The sequence below is a fragment of the Perissodus microlepis genome, chromosome 2 (genome assembly GCF_051167445.1).
Source record: "Perissodus microlepis isolate ML-2025 ecotype Zambia chromosome 2, ASM5116744v1, whole genome shotgun sequence".
Lineage (NCBI taxonomy): Eukaryota > Metazoa > Chordata > Actinopteri > Cichliformes > Cichlidae > Perissodus > Perissodus microlepis.
In genome coordinates this window covers 27,158,050-27,185,734 of record NC_140462.1, presented here as the reverse complement: position 1 = coordinate 27,185,734, position 27,685 = coordinate 27,158,050, and the positions used below count along the sequence as shown (strand labels likewise).

Below are 27,685 nucleotides of genomic sequence, written 5' to 3'. Positions count from 1 at the left end.
TATGTAAGCCCAGTGCAACAGTGTAATCTGAAATCTAGATCACATACTAGTCATTGATTCTTGCTGAGCAGCAGGGATAATTCAAATATGAGCTCAGCTGACAAAGCAGTCGGGCCAGACTCAAGTGAATTACCTGAACATTTGGAAGGATTATCAACTAGTGCTTAACCCAAGATGCCACCAGTCTGTGAACAACTGTGCCATTCATTAAGCCAACACCATAAACCTTTCTAAGTATGGTTTCCTGCAACTAACATATTTCCATGGCTTTAGAAAACGGCACTCTGCTGAGGACATACATAGTACCATCATTTCAGGTTTTGAATTGTGACAAGGGAGATATTTCTTGTAATGTGAGGTATACCTTTAACACCTCAGAAAATTAGAAGAAAGATTAAAAACAGCAAGAAGTGGAAAACGTGGCAGTATTTATATTTGGTAATTCAGACAGGATGAACACACGGTGAGGTGATAAATGAGAATAGTGGACATGGGATGTTCTGATGTGGCAAACAGATTACTATGTTTACCGTATGGCTCAGTGTTACCCTATGCTGAACTTTTCATGAAATAGTGACTTAAAATTATGTGTACATAGATATAAATCTTCATTTTTTGTTAGTCAATGAGATTTTGAAACCAACATTTATGATATTTTACATTTCATTAAATTTTTTCAACGTGGAAGATATGTTCAAGTTTTATGCTGTTTTAACAGGTCTATGAAGAAGCACTTCTGCTCACTAACATGACCAAACTTCTACACAAGAATTAAAATGTTACTTCTCATAACGATGAGACTGTGTTGGCATCAGAAAATCAGAAAAGCTACACTCTACATATAAACATCTATAAGATGTTTTTTTTTAAAAAAAAGCTTTATAGCAGTTATAGATTGAAAATCTCAAATCTTAGCAAGAAGCACAAATAGATACTAATTATTACTTCACATTATTGTAGATTTGAGGATTTTAATCCTGGAACTTTCAAACTGGGAAAAAACTGTTTCTGCAGAAATTAGAAATGTCTACTTAAATGATTTTCTTTTAAGTAAAAACAAAGCAGGGTTTGGTTTTACAGATACCAGTGGAGAGTTTTGATGGAGGAAAAAACGTAGTTTGCTAAATGTATACATGACAATTTTATCCTTTATCTGTATCTTTATTCAGTTCATTTATATTACAAGAAATTAAATGATAAAAAAGAAAACAAATGACAAACTGAAAGGGTGTAGGTTGAAGCTATAGCTTATGCAACATTCAGTTCAATTCAATTTTATCTATATAGCTTTAGCGACAGTTGGAAGGAAAAACTCCCTTTTAACAGGAAGAAGCCTCCGGCAGAACCAGGCTCAGGGAGCGGTGGCCATCTGCTGCGACCGGTTGGTGTGAGACACGGAAGACAGAATAAAAGACATGCTGTGGAAGAGAGCCAGAGATTAATAACAAGTATGATTCAGTGCAGAGAGGTCTATTAACACATAGTGAGTGAGAAAACTGACTGAAGAAGAAATACTCAATGCATCATGGGAATCCCCCAGCAGCCTAGACCTATTGCAGCATAACTGAGGGAGGATTCGGGGTCATCTACACTGATATAAAAAAAAACCCACACAGAAAACATTAAATCAACTGTCTTCACACCCAACATTTACCACAATCCTGAGTAGTTATGTCAGTATCTTGGTTAGGTCTTGTTTGCAGATTAGCATTAGCTAGTTTTCCCATCCAGGAGGTGTAGCTTTCCATTGAACAGTGTTTCATAACCATTGACAGGAGCTTCTTTTTAATATCCTAATAAAGTATGTTGGATAAGCCAACCTGTAAGACTCTGCCAATGATGTGCCAGCTATCCTATACTGCATCATCGTTAATCCTTCACACTTACATTTAATAATATTAAGTGAAGCACACGGACAGATCTTAAACTCTTAACCAAAAAAAGGGAGCAGCACATTTAAATCTTTGTCATGTTTAAAGTTGTCCTTCAACCATGTTCAGGGCGAATGCAAAATCTCTAACCCAGCACTTCAAAAGGGCGTCCAAAAAACAGGGCCCAGTGCGAGTGTGAAATGGAATAAGGGGTCTAATGAACAGCAGCACACTCCACTTGCTGTGATTTGTCACTGTCCGCCTCACTCCTCTGCAGCCTCAGTCAGTGTACAGTTTCATGTCAGTTTCAAAGGAATCAAGGAGCAGTCGTCTTCATTTTTCTTATCTCCACTCAGGATCATCTGCACAGCAAAGCAATTTGCAGTGTTTGTATAGGAAAGCCACCTCACTGCATGATCCCCATCTGAACCTATCAAAGGTCAGATTGTTATTTAAATGACTTCAGTTAATTTAAATTGGTTGCTTTGTGTAACCTCCATCTGCTCCCTGGAAATACTGCATAATAACAGGCACAGCCAAGGTGGCAAGGTATTTGAAGTTTTAAATAAATCACACAGATTTTAGCTACAGACTACAGAAGTCAACTAAAATGCATTTGAATTGGTACTTCTCATGGCTTTGTGTTGGTTTCAGCATTTTCTCAAAATCAGTCAAATATCAGTGACCCCTCTAGTGCAAAAAATATGTGATAGTTCATTAAGCATATAAATGTCTGATTATCTTGCCATTTTTTGCATTATACACACACATGCAATCCCTTTGTTGTCTTACAAATAACCGAAGCAATTAATGAATGAAATTTATGGCTTCTGTGCCAGTGCTGTGTTATTTTGGCATTCCTATTTGCGGTTTGTGAGATGAAAAGGCAGAGAACTGGCCAATTCCCCTCTGGACTCCCATAAAAATATTCTGGTTTTTCCATATTTTCATTAACATAACTCGGCTATAAACAGGCCTGTGTCCTGAGGAATAAACAGTTTTTAGTTTCCCTGCTTATTTCTTGATGGGGGTGGGGGTTAAAAACTTGCACTGTCTCACTGGAGCTCGGAGGTACTGATCAAAGACTTTTTAATGATGCAGCATTGACCCCTGTAGGTCAGCTGTGGTATTGCATGTAGAATGGCAGATATTCCCTGCAATATTTATTGTCTTTAAGTGGTCTTGCTTTATTTGGCTGAGAGGTATCAGCTGTGTAGATTTGTGGCAGATTTTAATTGTCACCTGAACGTCTGTATGTTGCTGTTTTTACTGAGAATCAAAAACAGAATGCAAAAAGACTCTTATAGTGTTATCCTGGACATTTGTCTATAATTGTGTAAAAGCATCATTGTACATATACTAGCAATCTTGCATTATGGTAATTATAGTTTAAAGCAGTGCAGATCTCTAAATGAGAAAGGAATGAAGTGACATTGTCCTGTTTGATTGTGGTGTGGTCAAATACAAACCAATACAAAAACATTAGGCCCAAAAAATGACAGTTGACATTTTCATTTTACAGTTAGGGACATGAGGTTGTGGACACTGGTTACATTTTTTGCCTCTGTATGCTACCATGGTGCATTTTAAATCAGGCAGTTAGGATTGGCGTGCAGACTTTCAGCTTTATTTCAAGGTGTTAGACAAACGTACTCTATCAACTGTCTAGGTATTGCAGCCATTTTTTACACAGTCTCCCATTTTCAGTGCCCCATATGTAATTGGGCTATTGACCAATAAGCAGTTTCTTGGCCAGTTGAGGTCATACTCAATAAAAATTTAACAAATGAAAGATGTGGAGTGGATTCCAACTGCTGTTGAGTGAAAAATTCATTACGAGGTCCAAAGTTACACTAATATGCAAAAACTTTAAGAGTGATGGTGTACAGATGCTAAATTTAAAATGTACATATACAGTGGCTTGCAAAAGTATTCGGCCCCCTTGAACTTTTCCACATTTTGTCACATTACAGCCAGATCTGGACTTTGACTGGGCCATTCTAACACATGGATATGTTTTGTTTTAAACCGTTCCATTGTTGCCCTGGCTTTATGTTTAGGGTCGTTGTCCTGCTGGAAGGTGAACCTCCGCCCCAGTCTCAAGTCTTTTGTAGACTCCAAAAGGTTTTCTTCCAAGATTGCCCTGTATTTGGCTCCATCCATCTTCCCATCAACTCTGACCAGCTTCCCTGCTGAAGAGAAGCACCCCCAGAGCATGATGCTGCCACCACCATATTTGACAGTGGGGATGGTGTGTTCAGAGTGATGTGCAGTGTTAGTTTTCTGCCACACATAGCGTTTTGCATTTTGGCCAAAAAGTTCCATTTTGGTCTCATCTGACCAGAGCACCTTCTTCCACATGTTTGCTGTGTCCCCCACATGGCTTGTGGCAAAGTGCAAACGGGACTTCTTATGGTTTTCTGTTAACAATGGCTTTCTTCTTGCCACTCTTCCATAAAGGCCAACTTTGTGCAGTGCACAACTAATAGTTGTCCTATGGACAGATTCCCCCACCTGAGCTGTAGATCTCTGCAGCTCGTCCAGAGTCACCGTGGGCCTCCTGGCTACATTTCTGATCAGCGCTCTCCTTGTTCGGCCTGTGAGTTTAGGTGGACGGCCTTGTCTTGGTAGGTTTACAGTTGTGCCATACTCCTTCCATTTCTGAATGATCGCTTGAACAGTGCTCCGTGGGATGTTCAAGGCTTGGGAAATCTTTTTGTAGCCTAAGCCTGCTTTAAATTTCTCAATAACTTTATCTCTGACCTGTCTGGTGTCTAAATCCAATTGAGAATCTGTGGCAAGATCTGAAAACTGCTGTTCACAAACGCTGTCCATCTAATCTGACTGAGCTGGAGCTGTTTCGCAAAGAAGAATGGGCAAGGATTCCAGTCTCTAGATGTGCAAAGCTGGTAGAGACATACCCTAAAAGACTGGCAGCTGTAATTGCAGCAAAAGGTGGTTCTACAAAGTATTGACTCAGGGGGCTGAATAATTACGCACACCCCACCTTGCAGTTATTTGTAAAAAAAAATGTTTGGAATCATGTATGATTTTCATTCCACTTCTCACGTGTACACCACTTTGTATTGGTCTTTCATGTGGAATTCCAATAAAATTGATTCGTGTTTGTGGCTGTAATGTGACAAAATGTGGAAAAGTTCAAGGGGGCCGAATACTTTTGCAAGCCACTGTAAAAAGCTAAAATCCACTAGAGGTAACACTATATAAAAAGCTTATGTAAACCCCAATAATGTTTCATCTGTCTAACACTAATGATATGAAGAGGAAGTCCAAGTAGTAACCCAAAGTTACTATTCCTATAGCAGAATTCAAATACAGATGTAGAATTTAGAATAGGTTCATTATTTTTATTCATTTTTACCTAACTCATATCGCTGTAAACATATACTTATCCGTGCCTAATGGCTGGGTCCCACTAGAGTAAAAATAGGATGGCAACCTCCTTGCAACTAGGAAAAATTCATGGTTGTTTGGTGATTGTATGACATTTTTTTCATTCTGCAACCAATTGCAAGTATTTGCGATGGCAATTTTCAATTTATATATAAGTAAAGGGTAAATGGACTGGCTCTTATATAACCCTTTTCTACTCTACCGGACCACTCAAAGTACTCTATACAACTTGCCTCACTCATCTGTTCACACCCCTTCATACAAGCGCTTTTTCTCTATATAGGTGCTTTCCATCTAGCATTCACATTCACTCGTACTGTGATGGATACAAAAGAAAGCAAAAGCAAGGTTGCCAAGCACCTAAATCTAGTTAAATCATTTTCCCACAGCAACAACATTTAGAGTTGTCGTTTCACATAATTTAGGTTCTGGTTGGAGTCTGAACGTAAGCAATTAATATGAATTTTGATTGTGTCACAGGCACCAGCTACCGTTTTTCTAGTATTACCCGAGCTTCAACCACCCCCATGCATTTCCACCAGAAAGATTGGTGCCTTTCCCAAAAACCTGGCACCAGCTTGAAATTAGGTTTCAGCCTTTGACGTCAATGGCTACTGCATGACATTCACAGATTTCATCCTGAGATGCAGTCATTAGATTCTGTCTGCTATGGTTTTCTTCCCACAGAACTTATCCAAACTTCTGTTATTAGATTGGTCCTCAAGAAGCACTAAAGCAGATCTGCATCAGTCAAGTATCTTAGCAGCTAAAGATCTAGTTGATAGAGGGCAAAAACAGAGCTAAAAGAGTGTGGATGTTAGACTTGCATTCACCAGTTTGCCAGAAACGTAACTAAAACTGAGCCAATATATTGCTCCATAACAACTAGATGCATGAATAAGCTACTGTTTGCCAAGTTTTGTTCACAGTTTTGATTTTTATGACCCCCAAGTGGCAAAATTTTTTTCTCTTATAGGTTAAAAAGACAAAATAAGGATATGTAGTTGGTTTCCAGCATAAGGCGCAACCTAAGAGTATGAGTGAAGAGCAAGAGGTAAGTGGAGTGGTGGTAGCTTCTTTTGTTTCATGAAAAGACTAACAAAAAGGTGCATTACTGAGGTCTGCCACTGATGTTATGTGATAAAGTTTAGCTCTTAGGTAGGCTGACCATATTTTCATTTCCAAAAAAGAGAACATTTGGTCCAGTCATGAAGAACTTTAATAATACTGTTTGCTTAAAGAAAATTTTAAAATATTTGAACGATGCCTTCTAATGAATGGTAAAATAAAAAATGTCATATAGGCTTTTACAAGTCAACAATTGCAAAAAAGAGGACAGCTGGTCACTCTATCTTAGGTAAATTTCCTATAGTTATTTAGCACGGTGAAAACCACACATGCAATATAAATATAAATTTTCTTACAAGTGTGTAAAGTAAAAGTGTAAAGTGTGCGTGTTAGTCCCCATAGGGAAATAGTTCCTCTGCATTTAACCCATTCACCCAGTGAAGCAGTGGGCAGCCACCAATGCAGCGCCCGGGGAGCAGTGTGTAGGGACGGTACCTTGCTCAGGGGTACCTCAGGGTAGCCGTTCAGTGGAGTCGAACCCCCGACCTTCTGATCATGGGGCCGCCACTCTACCTACTGAGCTATCCCTGCTGCATTATTAGGGAGTTACCTGTATTTCTTAAACTCCAGCATATATCATTAACCCACGCTTTCCCCATCTGACTAAATCTGGTATGAAAATATTGAAAAAACCTCCTGCATACTTCATCAGTGAGGTACACTGCAGTTTACAGTCCTTCACCCCACAACGAGACATTTTGGTTTATTTGGCAAATGCTGGTGAAAATGACATCTCATTTCTCACTACCCATTTATTTCCTCTTCCTGATATTTCTTCTTGACGAGCAAATAAGGGAGATGGAAAATGGGATGAAGTGAGCATGCGAGGAAACAGCAGGCCCTCACATTAGACTCAGCAACAAGGAGTTACTGGGAAAACTAGCAGAAAACCAGGACGACAATTTAAAACCCAGAAGCAAGTTAAACAACTACAGACATGCAATAGATCGGCTGTCAGCATTAATGCTTGGCCGTTTCACACACTTGTTATTAGAAAAGAAGGCAGTGTTGTTTTGCTGGCTCTGGCTTCCCTGAGGCATACAATAACCTTTTTGTAGCTCGCTTTTTAAAAGCCTATTCAACTCCAGCCCCTGTTGCCTGCAACCGAAAGCAATGATTTGCTTGTTTAAAAAAAAAAAAAAGTACTATTGTACTTCCCTCTTCAACCTGGTTTCTCTACATTTTAGCAAGGATGAGACACGACTGACCCTAAGGACTGCAATCAAGTGTCGGTGAATGAAAAGATGATGATTAGCATTCCATTATCTGTCCTAATTTTTAATTTAACTCATGTTCAAACTCGATTGCGCTTTTTGCGTCAGTTCATCCAGGTCACATCCCGTTTCTGTACCCTTCACGGGAGACACGACGCAGTGCGTGAATGGCTGCTTTGGATTACAGCAGCCCTTCATCTTCTCACTGATGCCTGCGTTTGATCTTTATGACCGGGCTTTGACTTTACAATATGTTGATAGATTTTATGAGAGTAGGCACTGTAGTTGCACTGAGCTTTTTTAAGAGTGAAGGAAACAGCCTTTGAACGTCTGAAGTAATCTTATTGAGGGGATTTCACTTTTCTGACATCTGCCTGCCTGAGCTAAATGTTTGGCTAACAACAGTGCCAAGTATAATTTCATTTCACTTTTATTTTATCTTTCTCCCAGACTTATTTTGCATGCAGCTATCTACAAGGCATCAGAAAAAAAATTTAACACTCCATAAGCGCTCACCATTTTATGTCTAATTATGATCACAAAAGGGCAGATGCCAGATTTTTGTATTAATGAACTAGTAGAACTGGTGGTTAGATCCCTGCATGGCTTAACTTGCCCCGTGCATGTGGTGATTTCCCCAAGCAGATCATTGGCCCTCAAATAGTTTATAAGGCTCTACTTTATGTTGGAAAACATTCAGGAGAGAACTGCTTACTAAACGGTATAGCTGGATTTCATTAAGATATGACGAAGAGCGACCTATATTCATGTGTTGTGTCTTGTCTATTTCTTTCCTTTAATGTCACCATAGTACAAATGTTGAGCACAAAGACACAATTTGCTGTTTGACTGAGGGGGCTAAAGGAGATCCTGGAGATTTTTATTTTTTGGAATGCCAATATTTTTCCAAGTCTGATCAATTGTTTGATTCAGCTTTGTCTTGATTGTTTCTCTTTGGATTCAGTACATTCAGAAAAAATCTACTTAATCCATGTAGACCTTACCACAGAGTTCATTAAATTGGAAAAAAAAAAATCTGGATAAGCCATATGGAATAATCATCACCTTTCAAATCAATTATGCCTAACCAGTTTTGTTATTTATGGTTTACTTTACTCAAGCATAATTAACATTTCACATATCATTGACTAAAAATTCCAATATTGGAAGAGGGATAGATTTATCTCATATAAGGTAATATATACTCATTGCCTTTAATATTCCAGTTGTGATTAAGTGCATAGACCCTGTTCAAAGGCCCATTGCAAGCATTGGAAAAACCCTAGGTGGCGTACCCCAGATGTTGGATTCAAACCCAGGACTTTCTTGCTTTAAACTGGACGGATGGATCAGTGGATGGATAGATGAAAAATGGTCAGATTTATTAAAACTAGGCACATGTATGTGTTGGTTTTGGATAAAAAAAAAAGTATGTAATTAATTTCTGCTGCCCTTTTTTTTCCCCTTATGGCGCCACCACATCAGATTAATCTGCATATTAGAGCCCAATGCTCCTCCTGACACAACTGTCCCCATTTATGATGACTTGAGACTGACACTTGAGAAGACTAGCTCACTTGTTTTGGTTAAAATATTAATACATACTGCAGTTTAACCATGTCTGACAAATTCATGCAAATAGATCTTTCATTTGACCAAAGCAGCCGACAGCCACAAGGCAAAAACCTTAAGATAAATAACATAAGCAGATGAGTATGCTGCCATAAAGAAAATTCAGAGAATATCTTCAAAAGAACCCAGTCATATCTTCTTTTTAATCTTAATATGATATGATGGCAGGATACAAAGTTAAGCAGCCAGCTTTAGAGAATGTTGAACAGGCCGCTACAGAAGTCACCTCAGCTTTCACTTTGCTACTGTATTTGCATGTGGTTCACTTTAAAGTCAAAATTAGGCCTCGGATCAGTGACGGTGCATAAGAAACCCATCAGTCAGTATAAGGGAATTAGCTCAAACATAACAACAACTTGATATTTCTATCAAAAGCATCCTGCAAGCTACTGGCTTAGCTGGTGTAATCAGGTTAGCTAAACATCTCCCGTGAGGAAGTAATCTACTTTGATGCTGCCCGTCTGCTACCGAAACATTAAATTTCTGTCAGGCTACACAGTCTGAGCAGCAACAGCCAGTCCAGCCCACTCTGTAATTCAATCACATATGTTGACTCATGTCCTACTTAGCGTCCAGGCAGTCAACGGCCTGATTACGGAAGCCACAAATTGTCAAATACCAAACCTGAATAAACATTTATGTCTCTCAAAACCAGGAGGGTTGTAATTATGCTCTGTAACGTTATTTCAGAGGACATATGAAGTGTGGTGCAAGAGTTCAGCAACAAACTTCATTTCTCAGATCATCTGCATGGAAATTTGAACAGCTGCTGCAGTTCCAATTCTCAGTGAACTCATTGGACCCTGAAGTCTTCCTAGAAGCTATAAACATTTAGGAAATAGAACAACATCAATCCCTGCAAGCACAGTGTTTGTTTGTAGGATTGGTTACAAAAATAATTTTGTATTTTTTTTTAAAGTATCTGGAATAAGCTGGATTTTTTTTTCAATTTCAACTGACATTTTCTATCATCTATGTCATGCAGTTACTGAATGTACAGTGTGAACACTGATAGATATCCGAAGTGACCATAAAACTTTTATATAGAGCACAGCACATGTGATGTATGCAAGTTAGCCACAATATTAGAACCAATAACTGAAGTATAGGAAATCATCTAATTACAGTTTATCTGCGCAATCCCACCAAAGCTGGAGTGACCAAATCCCAACAAACTAAATGTAGAGCAGAGTATCTTTTTGTGGAAGAATATGGGAAAACACACACAAACTATTTAGACAGATCAATCGTGCTTTATTCCATCGGAATATTTTTTTTCTTAATTGTTCCCTAAATAACTGCAATTAGTATTAGTGGAGGTTAGACTTTTTTTGATTGTCTTAAGCAATAGTCTTTGTACACGTGTGTACTCCCTTTTTCTATAACAGTAATTGTTAAACTGCTAACTGTTACTACTAATGTTAAAGGATTCACTCAGCTTCAACATCACTCTGGGTTCTTGGCTAGCTGTCGGTGCAGATGCTTGCAAAGAATTGAAGTTGCGTTAGCAGCATAATGCAATTGTTTCTATCCAGGATGCAGTTTGCACTTCACAATCGGGCTCTCATCTTTTTGTGCAATAAAAATAAAGTAACACTAGCATCTATGTCCCCGCTGTAGACTGTTAAACTATTTCCTCCTCTGGCACAGGGACTGGACAAGCTGATTGCAGAGCAAAGGCAAGCAGACTAACTATTCCAAGAGAACTTAATCAGTTCCCGATTCCCATCCGTAGGCCCCACCCCACAACCCACGCCAAAGTCCCCACTTACACAGGTGCTGTTTCCATGCTTGTGAGCCATTTTGGTAGCAACTGGTGTACGTGTTCACAGTAATGGTTGCTTTTAATGTCGAGATTGCTCAGTGTATATACATTGGTGGCAATCTTCTTCTCTTAAACTATGCATACAGGCCACATAAATTGACAGATTTTTATATAGTGCTTTTCTACTTTAACTGAGCACTCAAAAGGCTTTAAATTACATGTCTCATTCATCCAGTCATACAAACACTAAGTGCTTTCTAACATCGGAGAACAACTAGGGGTTCAGGATCTTCCCCAGGGATGCTTTAGAATGCAGACTGGAGCAGCCAGGAATCAAACCACCAGCCTTCCAATTAATAGATGATCTGCTCTGACTCCTGAGCTACAGCCAGTCCCAGTACAGGGAGACATACATGCGAGTTTGGTCTGAAGGGAAATAGACCATAAAAATAAGAAATAAAAATAAGAAATGCAATTTCAATATTTTTGCCTCACTGTTTCTCCATTCAGTCTGTCAACTCTGCTCCCTCTAACCAGGAAAACACAAGGGCTTGTCTCCTTGGTGTAACCATGTTACTTTTGTGTGCTGACATTAATGGTTTGGAAAACCACTCTCATGACACAATTCATTCTTAAAAACTTCAAAAATTGTGCTCTCCTTCTCTGCAGTTTTCACACTTTGAAAAGCAAACCACTGAGCCAGACAGGATGGCTCACTGGCGCCTTTGGCGATCTGGTTCTGACCCGCGGGCCGTATGTTTGACACCCACCAGACTGATGGAGCAATTATGGCGTGACTGAATGTAATGTAACATAAACTTACACAGCAAAAACTCTATTTGTGCAGTTTTTATACAAACAGCAACAGCCTGCCTCTTGAATGACCACATTTCCAGTCACGTATCTGCCAGTAATTACAAAATAAGTATTAATGTTCTGGTTCATGAATGTAAAATAATATGCTGTTCATGTTGTCATTAATTTACTTATTTGTAACCCTTAATTTATCCAAATGCTGTTTAACCATTCTATAATTATTACCAGTCTATAATATCTGAATTATATTTCTCTAAACAGAGTCATTGAAGATGGAAAATTTTGCTTTAATATTCTTATTTTTGGAGCATTTTTGATGTATTGGTTTCCACAGTGAATTAATTCAAGTGTTGCAACCCTCTTTCTTAAATATTAAAATCAATTTGTGTACTTATTTTATATATTTTTCAGGAGTGGCTTTGTCCCGTATTCACTATAGTGTTACAGTTTGTTCGGAAGTACCATAATCTGGCCACTAGATGGAGCGACTCACCTATGACTTGGACGCTCGCTGTACCTTACATTATATGCAAATATCTCACTTGATCGTATGATTCAGTGAAAAAAAAAAACTTACTAATAAAGCTCTAATAAACTCTTAATTATAACATCTTTCGAAAGAACGTGGCCTTAATATATATAATATAAATAAGAATTGTTTTTTGTTAATAGTTCTTCTGCAGTTCAAACGCAATATGTTATTTAATAATGATTAATCTGAATTGTCATTTTAATTCAAGCAGCTACTTCCAAAGCAGCTTGTGAAATTTCGACATTTCTTTAAGTTCGTGCAGACTTTATTGTGTTTTGTGCACCATCTTTATATTTGAAATCGTTTATACATTCTGAAAATGTGGTCTGGCATGTCAAAGAGGACTTTACAGCACCCTAAATGGTTTTAAAATGATTATTTTGAAGAATTTCACCTCGTTTTATGCAAAGAATTTGTTAAACTATGCCTTTACTGTATACATTTATATTCTATATAAATAGTTTCTGTGGTGATCAATGTCTCCTTTTTTCTGCAGAAAAGATAATATGTCTCATATTATTTGACAATTAAGATCTCTTGGGGCATCCTTACCTGTCGTGTTTGATTGACGTCCTCTTCCACAAGCGGGGACAGCGAGCTGTACAGCACAATAGAGGAGGAAAGGCTGTGGGCGGGCAGGCAGGAGCACCGCTATCCAATGGGACTGGCGATGGGAGGGAGTTTGGCGAACTCCGGCTTTGTTCTAACTTACTGGGACTCCAGCACAATATGACTGAAGCGTCTGCACCGTTATTCCACGGGACGGTGCGTAGGCTCGCTCGCCTGCATACACTTAACACCGCTGACTTGCGCTCCAACTTTGGATAAACTTTTTTTTACGCATCTCCAAGGAGTCGGGAACTTTTATTTTCTTTTGTCTTTCATGGGATTGTCAGATTTCTTCTTGAAGTGCTATTTAAGGAGTTGAAATGAGACTTTCCTGAGCTGCAGGAATCATTCTCTCCGTTTAGAGGATCTTGTTGCAATTAAACGGCGCGGTGCGCAGGATAAAATAACACTTCTGGAGCACTTTGGTACACTGACTAAGCGTGGAAAGAGTTTCTCATTGAGTTTTGTCTGCACATTTTCTGGAATACAATGATCTAGTGACTCGTCCAAACTCAGTAAAGTTGATGCATCATAGGCATGAACTCTGTCTGAGAAAGGTGGACTGGCTAACTGACCATGGCGCTCACAGGTATGGGCTCAGGCCGGCTTCATTTGATTCTACTGATGTTATGGACTCTGTCGCGGTACTCAGCATCCAGCCAAGTCCGTCAAGAGTTTCAAGTCCTAGAGGAACAGCCCATTGGCACCTATGTGGGCACGATAGGGACCAAGCCCAGCTTCACGTACCGCTTCAGCGAAAATCACAAACTTTTTGCAATTAACGCCACCACGGGAGTCATTTCCACTTCATCTGTGATTGACAGAGAGGTTTTGCAAAGTGATGTCATCAACGTTGTGGTGCTGTCCAGCCATCCCACCTACCCTACTGAGGTCAGGATAGTAGTTTTGGATATTAACGATAACTCCCCGGTGTTTCCAGACGCGTCAATTGTCGTGTCTTTTAAGGAGGACGCCAGCAGCGGCAGGCAAGTGATCCTGGACACTGCTACAGATTCCGACATAGGAAGTAACGGAGTCGATCACACCACGTACAGAATAGTGAAAGGCAACGAGCAGAGGAAATTCCGCTTGGATATTACAGTCAATCCTAGTGGAGAGGGGGCATTCTTGCACCTTGTTTCAACCGGAGGCTTGGACAGGGAAGTTACTCCCTTCTACCAGCTCCTGATTGAAGTCGAGGACAAAGGAGAGCCGAAAAAGTTTGGCTACATGCAAGTAAACGTCACTATTCAAGACATAAATGACAACCCCCCGATTTTTGAGCAGGACCAGTATCAAACCAGTGTTTTTGAGGATGCAGCTGTAGGTTCAAGCATCCTGCAGATTACAGCATCAGATCAGGATGAGGGAGCAAATGCCGAGATCAGGTACTTTTTAGATGAGGGGACACCTTTCCAAATTGACCCCAAAGCAGGTACTATTATAATAAAAGAAGGTTTGGATTATGAGAGTAAAAAAGAATATTCTCTGACTATTCATGCTGTAGATAATGGGGTGCCCTCTCTGTCAGGCAGAACAGAAGCCACTATCAAACTTTTGGATGTGAATGATAATGACCCTGTCGTGAAATTCCGTTATTTTCCCACTACTTCTAAATTTGCCTCTGTAGATGAAAATGCACAGATTGGCACAGTTGTGGCTTTGCTTACCGTTTCAGATGCAGACTCCTCTACAGCTAATGGTAACATATCTGTTTCAATCTTAGGAGGCAACGAGCAGAGGCACTTTGAAGTGCACACGTCTCCTGTGCCCAATTTAAGTCTGATCAAAGTGGCCAGTGTGTTAGACAGAGAGAGAATTTCCTCATACAACTTGACTGTGTCTGTGACAGACAACGGTAAACCTATGGCTAGGTCTTCTTTTGCTAGTCTGGTTATTTTTGTGAATGATATCAATGATCACCCACCCATATTTCAGGAAACGGTGTACAGAGTAGATATCAGTGAAGATATACCAAAAGGCAGCTACATTAAAGGGGTTTCTGCAACAGATGGTGACTCTGGGCAGAATGCCAACCTGCGCTACTCCCTTGTGTCTGGAAATGCTTTGGGCTGGTTCTCCATCAGTGAAAACAGTGGTCTGGTAACCAGTGCTGCTTTGCTGGATAGAGAAATAGCATCTGAAATTGTGCTCAATATTAGTGCCAAAGACCAGGGGCTGCAGCCCAAAATGTCTTACACTAAACTGATAGTCAACATCACAGATGTGAATGACCAAGTGCCTACATTTACACAGAGCACCTATCACGTTTCACTGGTGGAGCACGCTCCGGCCGGCACAGAACTGGTGGTGCTGTCTGCCTCAGATGACGACCTTGGGGCCAATGGAACTATCCGGTTTTCATTTGATGCAGAGATGCCAGCCAGCGTCCAGGAGCTGTTTCGCCTGGATGTCGTGTCAGGGCGATTAAGCACAGGCGTGGAGCTTGACAGGGAGGATCAGGCCTCCTACTTACTCCACATCCAGGCAGCAGATGCAGGCAGCCCCCCTTTGCACTCTGTAGGAAAAGTCAATATCACCCTTTGGGATATCAATGACAATAGGCCAGTTTTCTATCCTGTACAGTATTTTGCAAATGTGAAAGAGAACGAGCCCTCTGGTTCTTATGTAACCACGGTTTTAGCCACAGACCCCGATTTGGGTAGGAACGGCACAGTCAAATATATAATTACAGCTGGAGACTCTTCCAAATTCCGCATTAATAGCAATACAGGCAAAATTACCACACTGGTGCCCCTGGATAGAGAGGAGAAAACTGCTTACCAGTTGCAGGTGACAGCAGCAGATGGTAGTGGCCTGCGCTCACACACACCGGCCATTGTGACTGTAACTGTAATAGACACACAGGATAATCCACCAGTGTTCAGCCAGAAAGTGTACAGCTTTGTCATGTTTGAAAATGTAGGTGTTGGGACAGTTATAGGGACAGTGTCAGCAACCACAGTTGATTTAAATACAAACATTTCATATCTGATCACCTCAGGAGACCAGAGAGGGCTTTTTGCTGTCAACAGTGCAGGTCAGATCACAGCATCAAGCCAGATAGACAGAGAGGAGCAGGGCTTTTATCAACTCAAAGTTGTAGCCAGAGCTGGGGAGATCACAGGAGAGGCCTTTGTTAACATAACTGTAAAGGACTTAAATGATAATGCTCCTCATTTTATTCACGCTGTGGAGCATGTGAGCGCAGTGGAAAACTGGAGCACAGGTCATGTAATATTCCAGGCCAAAGCTTCAGATCCTGATGAAGGTGCAAATGGCATGGTGGTCTACAGCCTCAAACAAAACCCCAAAGGACTGTTTCATATTCATGAGAAGCATGGCCTCATCACGCTGACCGGGCCGCTGGAGATCACGACAAGTTCCTATGAGATTGAAGTCATTGCATCAGACATGGGAGTCCCTCAGCACACCTCCAGCCTCATCCTCATCGTCAGCGTATACGACGTCAACGACAACTCACCTGTATTTGACCAGCTCTCATACGAGGTCATCATCCTGGAATCTGAGCCTGTCAACAGCCGTTTTTTTAAAGTGGAGGCCACTGACAAAGACTCCGGTCTCAATGGCGAGATTATGTATGACATCGCTGGTGGGAACACAGGTGATGTGTTTGGCATTTTTCCAGATGGGCAGTTGTACATCAAAGCGGAGCTGGACAGAGAAATCCAGGACAGATATAACTTGGTGGTTACAGCCAAAGACAGGGCTGTGGAGCCGCTGAGTGCCACTGTAAATGTAACAGTGATTCTAGATGACGTAAATGATAATCGTCCTCTCTTTAACAGCACCAATTATGTGTTTCATTTTGAGGAAGAACAGAAGAGAGGGTCGCTTGTTGGGCAGGTTTTTGCTGAGGATAAGGACTTTGGCCCAAACAGTGAGGTCAGATACACATTTGAGACTCCACAGCCCAACTTTGAGCTGAATGCCATCACAGGGGAGTTGACGAGCACTTTGCAGTTGGACCGGGAGTCACTCATGAGACAAAGAGGCGCCGCTGTGTTCAGTTTTGTGGTTGTCTCGTCAGACCAGGGTCTCCCCAAACCCCTTAGAGACCAGGCCAAAGTGCAAGTTTACATACAAGACATCAACGACAACCCACCTAAGTTCACCAAAGACATATTCCAGGCCTCCATCTCTGAATCAGCTCAAAACATGACACAGCTGCTACGGGTCTCTGCCTCAGATGTGGATGAGAACAAAAATGGACTGGTCCGCTATCACATCGCTGAAGGCAACGAGGAAGGCCAGTTCACAATTGATAGTAGCTCTGGACAGGTGACTTTGGTTGGAAAGCTTGACTATGAATCCACATCTTCATATTCACTAAAAATCATAGCTGTCGATGCTGGGGCTGTGCCCTTATCCTCCTCTTGTATGCTTAGCATTAGCATCTTGGATGAAAATGATAACTCCCCCATCTTCCCTAAATCCTCACTGTCGGTTGACGTCCTGGAGAACATGAGGCTAGGCGAACTGGTGGCCTCTGTGACCGGCACCGATGCAGATTCGGGTCAGAATGCAGACATAACGTACAGCATCACAGCCACAAACAACCATGGCACTTTCAGCATCAGCCCTAACACTGGCAGCATTTTTTTGGTTAAAAAGCTGGATTTTGAAACGCAGTCATTTTACAAACTCAACATCACTGCAAAGGACAATGGCAGACCTCCCCGCTCCTCATCCATTCCTGTGGTTATTCGTGTCAGGGACTTTAATGACAACCCTCCCGTATTTACCCCTGGAGACATTTTCAAATCCATCCCTGAAAATCTTCCTATCTCTGCCTCAGTTATGACCATTACAGCTCAGGACACAGATGCAGACATAAACGGCCAGCTGCAGTACTCGATTATTCAGCAGATTCCACGGGGAAACCACTTCAGCATTGACCCAAGCACTGGGCTTATATACACCAGCAAGGAAATTGACAGAGAGTTCTCAAATCTCTTTGAGTTGACAATCAAAGCCACTGACCAAGCAGTTCCAGTTGAATTTCGTCGCTATGCCCTGAAAAATGTAACAATATGGGTCACGGACCTTAATGATAATGTTCCCACTTTTGTGTCCCAGAATGCACTTGTGGCTGAGCCTAACATAGTCATCGGCTCCATCTTGACCACAGTGGTGGCCTTTGACCCGGACGATGGCGCGAATGGGGAGGTGGAGTATGAGCTTGTGGAAGGTGACTCGGACACTTTCATCATGGACAGGTACAGCGGGGATATTCGCCTGGCGTCCCAGCTGGTTCCATCCCGACTCGTGTACACCCTCACAGTGTCAGCCACGGACCACGGCACTGACCGCAAGACCTCCAGAACTGAGCTGACCATCATCCTTCAAGGAGTGGATGGACCTGTTTTCTCCCAGCCCAAATACATCACCATCCTCAAAGAGGGCCAGCCACCGGGCACCAACGTCATCTCCCTGGATGCCTCGAGTCCTAGAGGCTCTGCAACCAAAGTGGAGTATTTCATTGTGGCGGTGCGCAGCGGCGGAAAAGCTGTGGGTCGCCTTTTCACCATCGGCCGACACACAGGAGTGATACAGACAGCTGCAGAGCTGGATCGAGAACAAGGGTCTGACCTCTACCTGGTGGATGTGTACGCCATTGAGGCAGACGCCAGCCAGCCGAGAACACAGCGTGCTGAGGTAAGGACACTGCTGACTTTTCTATTCTCTGCAGGTACTGGAAAGCCACCTTATATTTTGCACTATTGGTCTACTTGATCTGTTTGGCAGGAAAAGGACATGAACTCACCCACTGGCACTTGTTAGAGACATTTGGATTAAATAAATGTAATAAGCAAAGTTGGAGGGTGGGTGACTGTCCAAGTCACACATAAAACAGAGCCACCAATTGCATTTGGGTGTGCATTCATTTTTTCTTTTTTTACACACACACTTTGCATTATATTAAATCATAATTTTGTTGGACACAACTAAGAAAACCTTGTTCTTTGGCATGATAACTTTATTGTTCTCGTTTCCAAAGCATTCTAGCCATAATAATTCATCTTGAGTGTGGCTCCTCTAATATTTGAGTCTCGGAAAGGAAATGAGCATTGCATGTCTTCTGTGCAAGCTCCTCTAGCGCTTTCCTGAACTGAAATATTCTTATCAGCAGGTTATGAACCGCACAAATCAAAGAAAGACCACTTTTTAATTTCCCCACAGTTGACATAATTCATTCAAGGCTGCTCAATTTCAAGACCCACAATGGTTTCTTTTGTGTGTGAAGCAGAAATGAAAAGGAGAGCCATTCATACGGTGTTCCAGTACAGGTATGCATCATCAGCGCTGGTATTACTTTGAGCCTTTGGGCCTAAGGCTGTTTTGGCACTGGGGTGGTCTTTGGGTGCCTTTATACCACCAGGAACTGCTCCACAGGCAATAAGTGACCATTAAAATTAGTTGACCTCTTAAGACTTTGTAAAAGGATCAGGACAGAGAGAATGAAACTTAAGCTGTCCATTGAGTTTCTTTGCATTATGCGATGCACTGTTTTTAGGTTTTCTCTGAAGGAGATGGAGTTAATTCTCTCAAGTGTCATGTGGAAACCCTAAGGCCAGTTTGGGTGACTAATACCTAGCCGCTAGTCAAATTAAAAGCAAATGTGATTCTATATATGTTTTTGAAATTTTAGCCAGGGCTTAAAATACCATGTTGTTACAGACTCGATGACACACATATTTAAAGAAAAAATGTGTTTCGTGTTAGTGCATTTCTGAGGATGCCTGATGCAAAATGATTTAGGAGTTTAGGATTAGCAGTTCAAGATTGATGCCTTTTCAACCAAGACGCATATTGAAACTGAAATCCAATACAGCAATCTGTTATTTGGAGACAAACTCACATATTATTGAAATCAAGGATTACTTGGCAAAATCGTGTTAGCAGAGTTAACTTAAAAGTTTGCCCAGGCCAAATGGGAATATCAAATGTTCTCTCACTTTGCCTGCAGCAAAGATGGCAATCTACTTTCCTGCAGACTCTGCTGTCGGGCTAATGAGAGAATATAGTGCTTCACTGCTTCATTCCCAAATGTTAAACTCTAGATTGGTTTCATGCTAAGTTTGAACTTTCTCACCCCTTGGAGAGATGACTTTACCATACCACCTGGCCGAGTAGTCAATCTCTCCCGTTTGAGAAGCGTGAGATCTAATAACGTAGTGGAATTCAAATGACCGTCCACATTTGGATACATGGGCTGGTTTTTGTGCTGCAAGGCAATAAGCAGTCGGTTTTATGGCCACATTTTTTTAACAGCACAGATGAACAGGTTCTGTTCAGACTGTTTGGGTCTCCTCTGTCAATGGGACCTCAATGCACAGTGTGGTACAACAGTGTAAACCTTCTGACTTAGACTAATGTTTTTCCAGTGCAGTGTTTATACACCAGATACCCGGTAGCAACTTGGGGAGTATTTCCATCCAAGAGGTTATGACCCTTTCACATTCTCCATTTCCCATTTTCCCCATTGATTGGATGCATGAGAGAAAGCTGGCATTTTCTCCTGCACTGTGCACCACGTGTGATGTTTTGGAAACACTTAAACACAGAGAATCTAGTTGGACATGCTTTATCAGTGGCTGCAATCTCAAACAGCTCGGGATGTTTGTCAGTAATTGTTGGTTGGTGCCTTCTGGCAAACATCTGGGTCATATGTAATATCCAGTGAGGTCTTCATTTAACCAAACAGCGATTCTACTTAAAGTTTGTTAATCGTATTTTTGCTGTTGTCATTTTGCATTTGGAAATGTTTTTCCTATGACTTCATTACCCAGAGATCTCTGAGTTTCTTTCTCCTGTTTCCTACTTTGGGTAAATATGCTGGGGAAAACATGTCTTGGCGGCAGCTTTATCTATTGTTGATGAATTCATTCAGTATTTAGAAGGATGTTTTTCATTTGAGTCAAAGTTTTGATTCATCACATCCTGGAATGTCCGTGTTTACAGGCGAAGAAATATGTTGGTTCCACTTTGGGCCATCGGCAACATGACAGGAGGTGTTTATAAGCTAGACGAAACACCTGTGATTAGGGTTTATATGTTAACCGCCAAAAGTAAAATGGTCATTACATGCAAATGTCACCTGCCATGTGACAGTGGGGCTGCAGCAGACTATTGTTTATTATTGTTCTTTAGAATGGCAAAAGCATCCATCAAAATGACCCAGAAACTGTGTCTTGTATATTAAAATCATATTTCGGCATTACTCAGAGTCATAGCCTTTGATCAGTAAACGCTAAGTGACTGAACAGTTTGCTGGTTCTTAGAGGAGAAATGAAACTGTAGTTGCAAAAGCAACTCTGTCTATCTCCACTGTCTGTCATTGCACTTTCTGGGTAAAATATGTCTTTGTACCCTTTAAATGAACTTAAGCATCCTAGACATGTCACACAGCTTCCATTTGTGTTGGCAGTTTTTGCAGACTTTTCATTGCCACCTTTCAAAATCTATTTTTTCTTCTGTTTCAAGTTGCATATTTGGTTGGAGCATTCCTTTGCATAAAGGAGTGAATGCTGTTGAAGAAACCAGAGAGGTCTTACTGGTCTCTGTTTCTTATCCTCTCTGCACACTCTCCCTTCATCAGCCTCCTCCTCACATTCAGATGCATCAGCCCCTATACAATGTAGTGCTACAACTGTTTTCTTAACTCACTGTGAATCAAAATGAAGTGCTGTTTTTTGGACAGACCCTCAAGTGCCACGTCAGGCCTTGCCCCCTCCTCCTAAAGGCATTGTTCCCCCCTTAAAAGTAAACACAGTCGCAGTGTTGAACAGGCCTTCCTTTGTTTTACTTTCGCGGATAAAGTGTTGCGCTGCCCCGGCCGAGATTCGAGAGGCTTTTATTATTTTTTTGTCTGTGCCAGCGTCTTTCCTTGGCAGATTTAGGCATGTGTATGGATGCCCCTGTCAGCCAGCTTTCCTCCCCTGTCTGCACCAGTGAGCGACGCACAGTCAATCTGTTTGGGCTCATGAAACTGAGGAAAGAAAAGAGTGTTTTGGGAGGGTTGTGGACATGTCAGACGGTGTTATTGGGAGTTGTGGGAATAAAGGAAGAGGTGGGGTGACGGGAAGCATTATTAGGAGGGTGTTCGAAGTGCCAGACACAGGGACCCTTGCAAGGACATGGGAAGTGAGAGGCACAGTCGTGGTCCAGGATCATGTTCCAAGCAAGTTCAAGAAAGAGGGATCAGTCTGCTAGCAGGTTTTGGACATCATAGTCGGGGAATGCAGTCAGATACTAGGCTCAAATTAGTGTTGGCCTATTGTTATGGATAGTTTGAACTCCATTACTGTAGATTCATCCTCCCCTCCTCGTTAAAGCTGTATATCTTCATGTCTTTACATCTCATTTGTATCTGCGTGCCTGTTTTGTGTCTCTGAGAAACTGCTTGTAGTCTCACTGTCAGATTCATAAATCTCAATGGTAGCAAAATGTCAAAGTCCTTTCGCTTTCTCCATATTTCATGATGTTGAAGCTCCTCTAATGTGAATTCTGAGGGAAATGTGATCAGAGGCATCGTTGGGGTTGTAGAGAAGACAAAAAAAGCCTCCCTGAAATACAAAACCTATAAAGCCATCCAGGTCAGCGAGGCAGGAGAACAAGGTCACGTACATGATGATGTGATATGCATGCTGGTTCTTCTTTGTGCATTCGTGTCATTTTGTGAGCGTAATAAAGGCTGAAATATTGATGACTACAGTTTCCACAGAAAAGAGGGAATATTATTACAGATAACTCCAGCTGTGCATTTAAATTTCCTGCATCAAAAAAATAGGAAAAAATGCTTTCATTAGATTTGAGTCATATGCAAGTTTAGTATGAAAATTTCATGTTTCTCAGAAGACACATTTTACAAGAACTGGATGAAAAATGATGCAGAACAAACTGCATCCTTGTGTATTGTAATTCATGCTTTAATTGCGATATTTTGCTTGTGCACATGTGCTTGAGAGAGGGTGGTAATACACTATTCTAGCCATTACCCGGGTTGTAATTCACCCCGTAATCTGGCTGGACAAGCGATTTAAAATGGTGACCGAAGAGGTGACGCATCTGCTCAGCTCTCCTGGTAGGTGGTCTCTTCGGGTTTTGGGTGAACCTGTGAGTGAACCGGTGTTGGGGAGTGCCGGTTGTCTCAGAGCGTCTATTCGTTTTAACGAGACGCAATCGCTATAAAAGCTGAATAAACATTCACTCATGCGTAGACGCCTGCAAGCAAATGCTGCCAGAAACACACACACACACACACACACACACACACACTGACCACAAGCTCACACAGACTCATGAGCAGAAATATGAAATGGTAGCAACAGTCAAAATAATTGTTTCATTTTAATTAGTATGATTATGTTACTGTCAAATAAGATCATTGAGAGCTCTTTTCTGCGGATTCAAAGTCAAACTCATGTCGGCCTTTTATTGTATTGAACTGTCTGTTTGCGTTTGCCTTTTATTTTGTGCTTTACGTTCTTACAGATGCTTGTATTAGTGATGAAGATCAAAAATACTGTGCTATACGTTTTTTTCTGAAGAGCTCTCGTACGCTAGAGTAGTTGCTACAGCAGGTCTCCTTAACATATGACTTTTTTCTCATAACACAGCTCATAACACACACTTATGAAACTCGGGCCTGAAAGGTCAAGACCTGGATCATATTGTTCTGCTGTGCCATGTTCTATAAAGTTAAGCCAACCATCGCATTAGTAATGAAACGGCTAAAGTAACCCTTTTTTGGCACAGAAACTGGTAAATCCCACAACTCACTTTCAGTTTTTCACCTGTTAAAATGAATAAGGAGTCAAATTCTTTAATCGTGGTATAATTATAAATGAATCTCCATGTGTTGTGTAGCAGTTAGGCTTGAAACTTTCCTTTATGATATAGTTGAATAGTTAGAGTTAGAGCTGGATCAGGTAACTCTGAACCATCCATTAGAAAGGCGGCTGTGGGTTCAGGCTCCTGGGGGACGTCCCATGATGCACTGAGCATTTCTTCTCCACTTTGTCTTTTCACTCACGATGTGTATGTATGCCACTACTGCAGCGGTCCCCAACCCCCGGGCCTCGGACCGGTACTGGTCCGTGAGTTGTTTGGTACCGGGCCGTGAGAGTTGAGGCTCAGGTGTGAAATGTATGGATTTCAGGGTTTTTATTGGTTTTCAGTACCGGTACTAGTTTTATTTTGTTGTATTTTTCCGCGACACCTTAAAGGCCGGTCCGTGAAAATATTGTCGGGCATAAACCGGTCCGTGGGGCAAAAAAGGTTGGGGACCGCTGCACTACTGCATGTCATTACCTTTTTTTAAAAATTAGTAGTTGTGTTTTGTCCTTGTCTCTCTACGCTTGTTTTTTTTTCACTTTTTCCTTCCCCTCACCTTCCAACCATTAAGAGGAGATGGCTGCCACTCCCTGAACAGAGTTGTGATCTCTTCCCGTTAAAAGGGAGTTTTTCGTCCCAACCATGCCAAGTGCTTTCACATAGGGGTATGTTTGATTGTCTCTAATATTTTAAGGTTTTCCTTGGAATATAAAGTGCTTTTCCTAGTTTATAAAAGTTCTTAAATGTTAAATATTGTGCAAAAACAGATAATTAAAATAAAGTTCAATCAAGAAGTCAGGAACAGAGTCATATTATGTATCTGACCTGCAGTTCAACTCAGTCTTTTGGTATTTGGGAATTTGCAATGGTGCTTTGGACACATGTCGAATCCAGTAAAGTAAACTGACATCCAAGTAAACGACATTACTGTTAAGATTTCACTGGCATTGTCTGAACTTTCTAACACTCATTGTATTGTCTTCTGCGGGAAACTGAATTGTGCTGGTGTGGTAACCCTGCCCTGTTCTACTCTAAACAGGTTAAAACAAAAATTATTTACATATTCTATTTAAAAGAAAAAATGGCTAACCGCTGAATTATGTTCGTGAAAGGAATGTAGGTGTGTATTAAAAGAAAAATCTTTAACTCTGCAGTTGACTGTCTGCAACTTTAAAAAAAAAAAACAAAATAAGTTTTTCCCCCTGTTCTGCCTCATGAAAAGTCAATGCAGGACCTTCGGTTAGAATAATAAATGAATGCGGCCAGAGCTGTGCATGCTCTGCAGAGTTTTGCATCATTGCGTTTATTTTCACTTCAGAGATTCATTTCTCTTGTTGTGTGACTTTGATTGTCATGCCTCATTTGGGAGGGGGTCATTCCTCTGTCTTAAGCACACATGCTCGGACCAAATGTGCGACTGAAATAGTATTAATCTCCGCTGGGAATGCCTTTCTCCTTTGGTCTGCAGGATCTGGCGTGATCAAAAGGGAGACCTTTACTGTTTGGTACTGTAGCAGGTGGGATTTCTTCAAGTGCAATCAGAAAGGTCGATGTGAAGCTGTGATCTAAAGTTTCCAACCTTTCCAGTCACTCAACCGCAAAAAAGTTTGATTGGGAGTAGCTGAAGTGGGAATGATCAGGTAGAGCTATGATTTGGTTTGTACATTTTGCCTGAGCAAGTGCTACATAAGGATATAAATCTTTGAGAGTATGACTACATCCCTGTGATTTCTTCATCACTCCTCTCTGCTCTGCTCTGACTGTGAAGGGACCATAAAATATACCCAAGTCTCTCCAGCTGAAAAAAAAAAAATGTTCCACTACTTTCACTTGTAAAACGAATGGAGTTTGAGAGAGAGAGAGAGAGGCAGAGTGGTGGGTTGATTTTGGCACATATTCTCAGTGGTAATAATGGATCCCAGCTACAGAATGATTTGTTCTTCCACGTGACTTACCGAGCTCTCTAGCATCAACAAACACTCCACATGCAGAAATACACACAGCAAATTTCCATTGTTTTCAGAGCTTAGACTTGACAGTGGTGCCTGGTTGACCTGTTCGTCTGCTTTGTGTCCCAGAAAAAACAAAAAAGAGCTACTTGCTGCTCTTTTTGCTCATCTCACTTCCCTCTCCCTCACGTCCATCAGTGGCACCCCTTGAGTGACATTTGGTGCTTTTGGCTCACTCACAGATCCTCACATCTTCAGGGACATCAAACAAAAAGGACACAGAGAAGACTTCTGCTGTGCATGCAGAGTTCTCACGTGCACAGCAGAAATGCATAGCCCTCATCTCCCCTGCTTGCGGTAAGACGAGTGGCCCGCAGGCAGGAAGGGGTATCTCCCACAGCCTGGGCAGATAATTTAGGATCTAGAGATGGAGGGAGGTGAAAAGAGGAGGGGTAAGGGGAGTTAAGGTTGGAGCTGGGAGAAAGGGAGGGAGGAGTGGAGTAGGACTTTAGTGTCAGGAGAAGGAGACAAGCAAAAGATAGACTGGCACCAGAGAGCAAGAGCTTGTGTTATTGTTATCTCCCATCTTATTTTACGAGTTTTCCATCAAGAGAGTCACTGTAGCTCATGCTCTGCGTGCGCCACCCTTTTAACTTTATTAAGAGGTTAACCATACCGTGATTTAGAGTCTAAGCAGAACTTATTTTTTTATGTTTTGTAGCTGTGTTGTTGTGATAATATTACTTTTCAAGCTTGCAAAATCTTTGCAAGCTTTGTCTTGCTCAGTCTGCTGTGCAGGTCTTAACTCAAAAAATAAGCCAAGCTGCGGTTGATTTGCAGCTGTTTTCAATTTTAGAATTGAAATATTTCAGCTCTCAAAATGTCCCTGCATGACTTTTCCGGCACTCAATTTCTGTGCAAGTTGTTAGATTTTTAGAATCATGCAATGGAGTGTTAGTCATAATTCTGTTCGTGCTCTTCATTTGACATTTTGGACGTTTCTTGGACTTTGAAAATCCGCTGACCTATCTAATGTGATCTAATGGGTTTTTCCCCCATATTATAGCTGATTTTAATGTTTTGTTTCTTTTTTTTTTCTAATCCTTTCTTTTTCTCCTCTTAGAATTGTGTACTGTGAATATTATGGAGTGCTATTGAGGTCATTACAGACTCACGCTGTGCAGCCAGACATTGTTTAAAACCACATCATAAATCAATATATCAGCCTTAATTTGATAGAAATGTGTACAATATATATTTTTTTAATAGCTTCAGCCGAGGAACTGAAAGAAAAGCCTACAGCTGAGTGTTTAAAGGGTTGGTTCACCTAAAAAACAGAAATGTTATCGTTATTTGATGAACAAGTTAAAAATAAGCCTAGAGAGAGATTAAAAAGATATTTATGTTTAAGGTTCTACTTAACTGACAGGTGCCTCTTATCGCGTGTTTCTGGGCAGATTGATTGTTTCTGAACCACCTGACAAACAATCAGAAAACTCAAGCTTCCTCGCTGCTTAAATTCCCCGTATACATCCTCCTCCCTTGGGTTGTTTTGCTCAAATGCTGTGGTTGTTTGAGCACGTAGTCGAGTGGAACGTCCCGGGAAAATTGCTCGTGGTCACCAGAACAATAACTGGAGAGTATGAGCTTCACTTTGTAGGATTATTATCTCATTGAAGGAGATTCTTGGATCCGAGTTGTCTCCATGCTGGTGCAAAGCAATAATCTTAAAGCATCTTTGATGGTGAAATCTCACAGAGTATGCTGGGTGCACGCTTCGCCTTCAAACGTTTCCGTCTTGCACGGCATACTGTGTGGCTCTGCACGGCAGCTAGCAAATGCTGGCCCTCGATAGCAAACAAAACACAGTGTTTACACAAATTTCGAACAACTGA

The 27,685-nt window shown here is 41.3% G+C and overlaps 1 protein-coding gene across 2 annotated transcripts in view; it reads left to right on the top strand.

Annotated features, from left to right (window-relative positions):
- The first annotated feature begins 12,975 nt into the window (after positions 1–12,975).
- Positions 12,976–27,685, top strand: part of fat4 (FAT atypical cadherin 4) — a 100,161-nt gene continuing 85,451 nt past the window's right edge. For both annotated transcript variants that reach the window (XM_084953961.1, XM_084953955.1), the window contains exon 1: positions 12,976–18,660. In XM_084953961.1, coding sequence (XP_084810087.1) covers positions 13,558–18,660 — 5,103 coding nt within the window. In that variant the 5' untranslated portion in view covers positions 12,976–13,557. The remainder of the gene's footprint in view (positions 18,661–27,685) is intronic.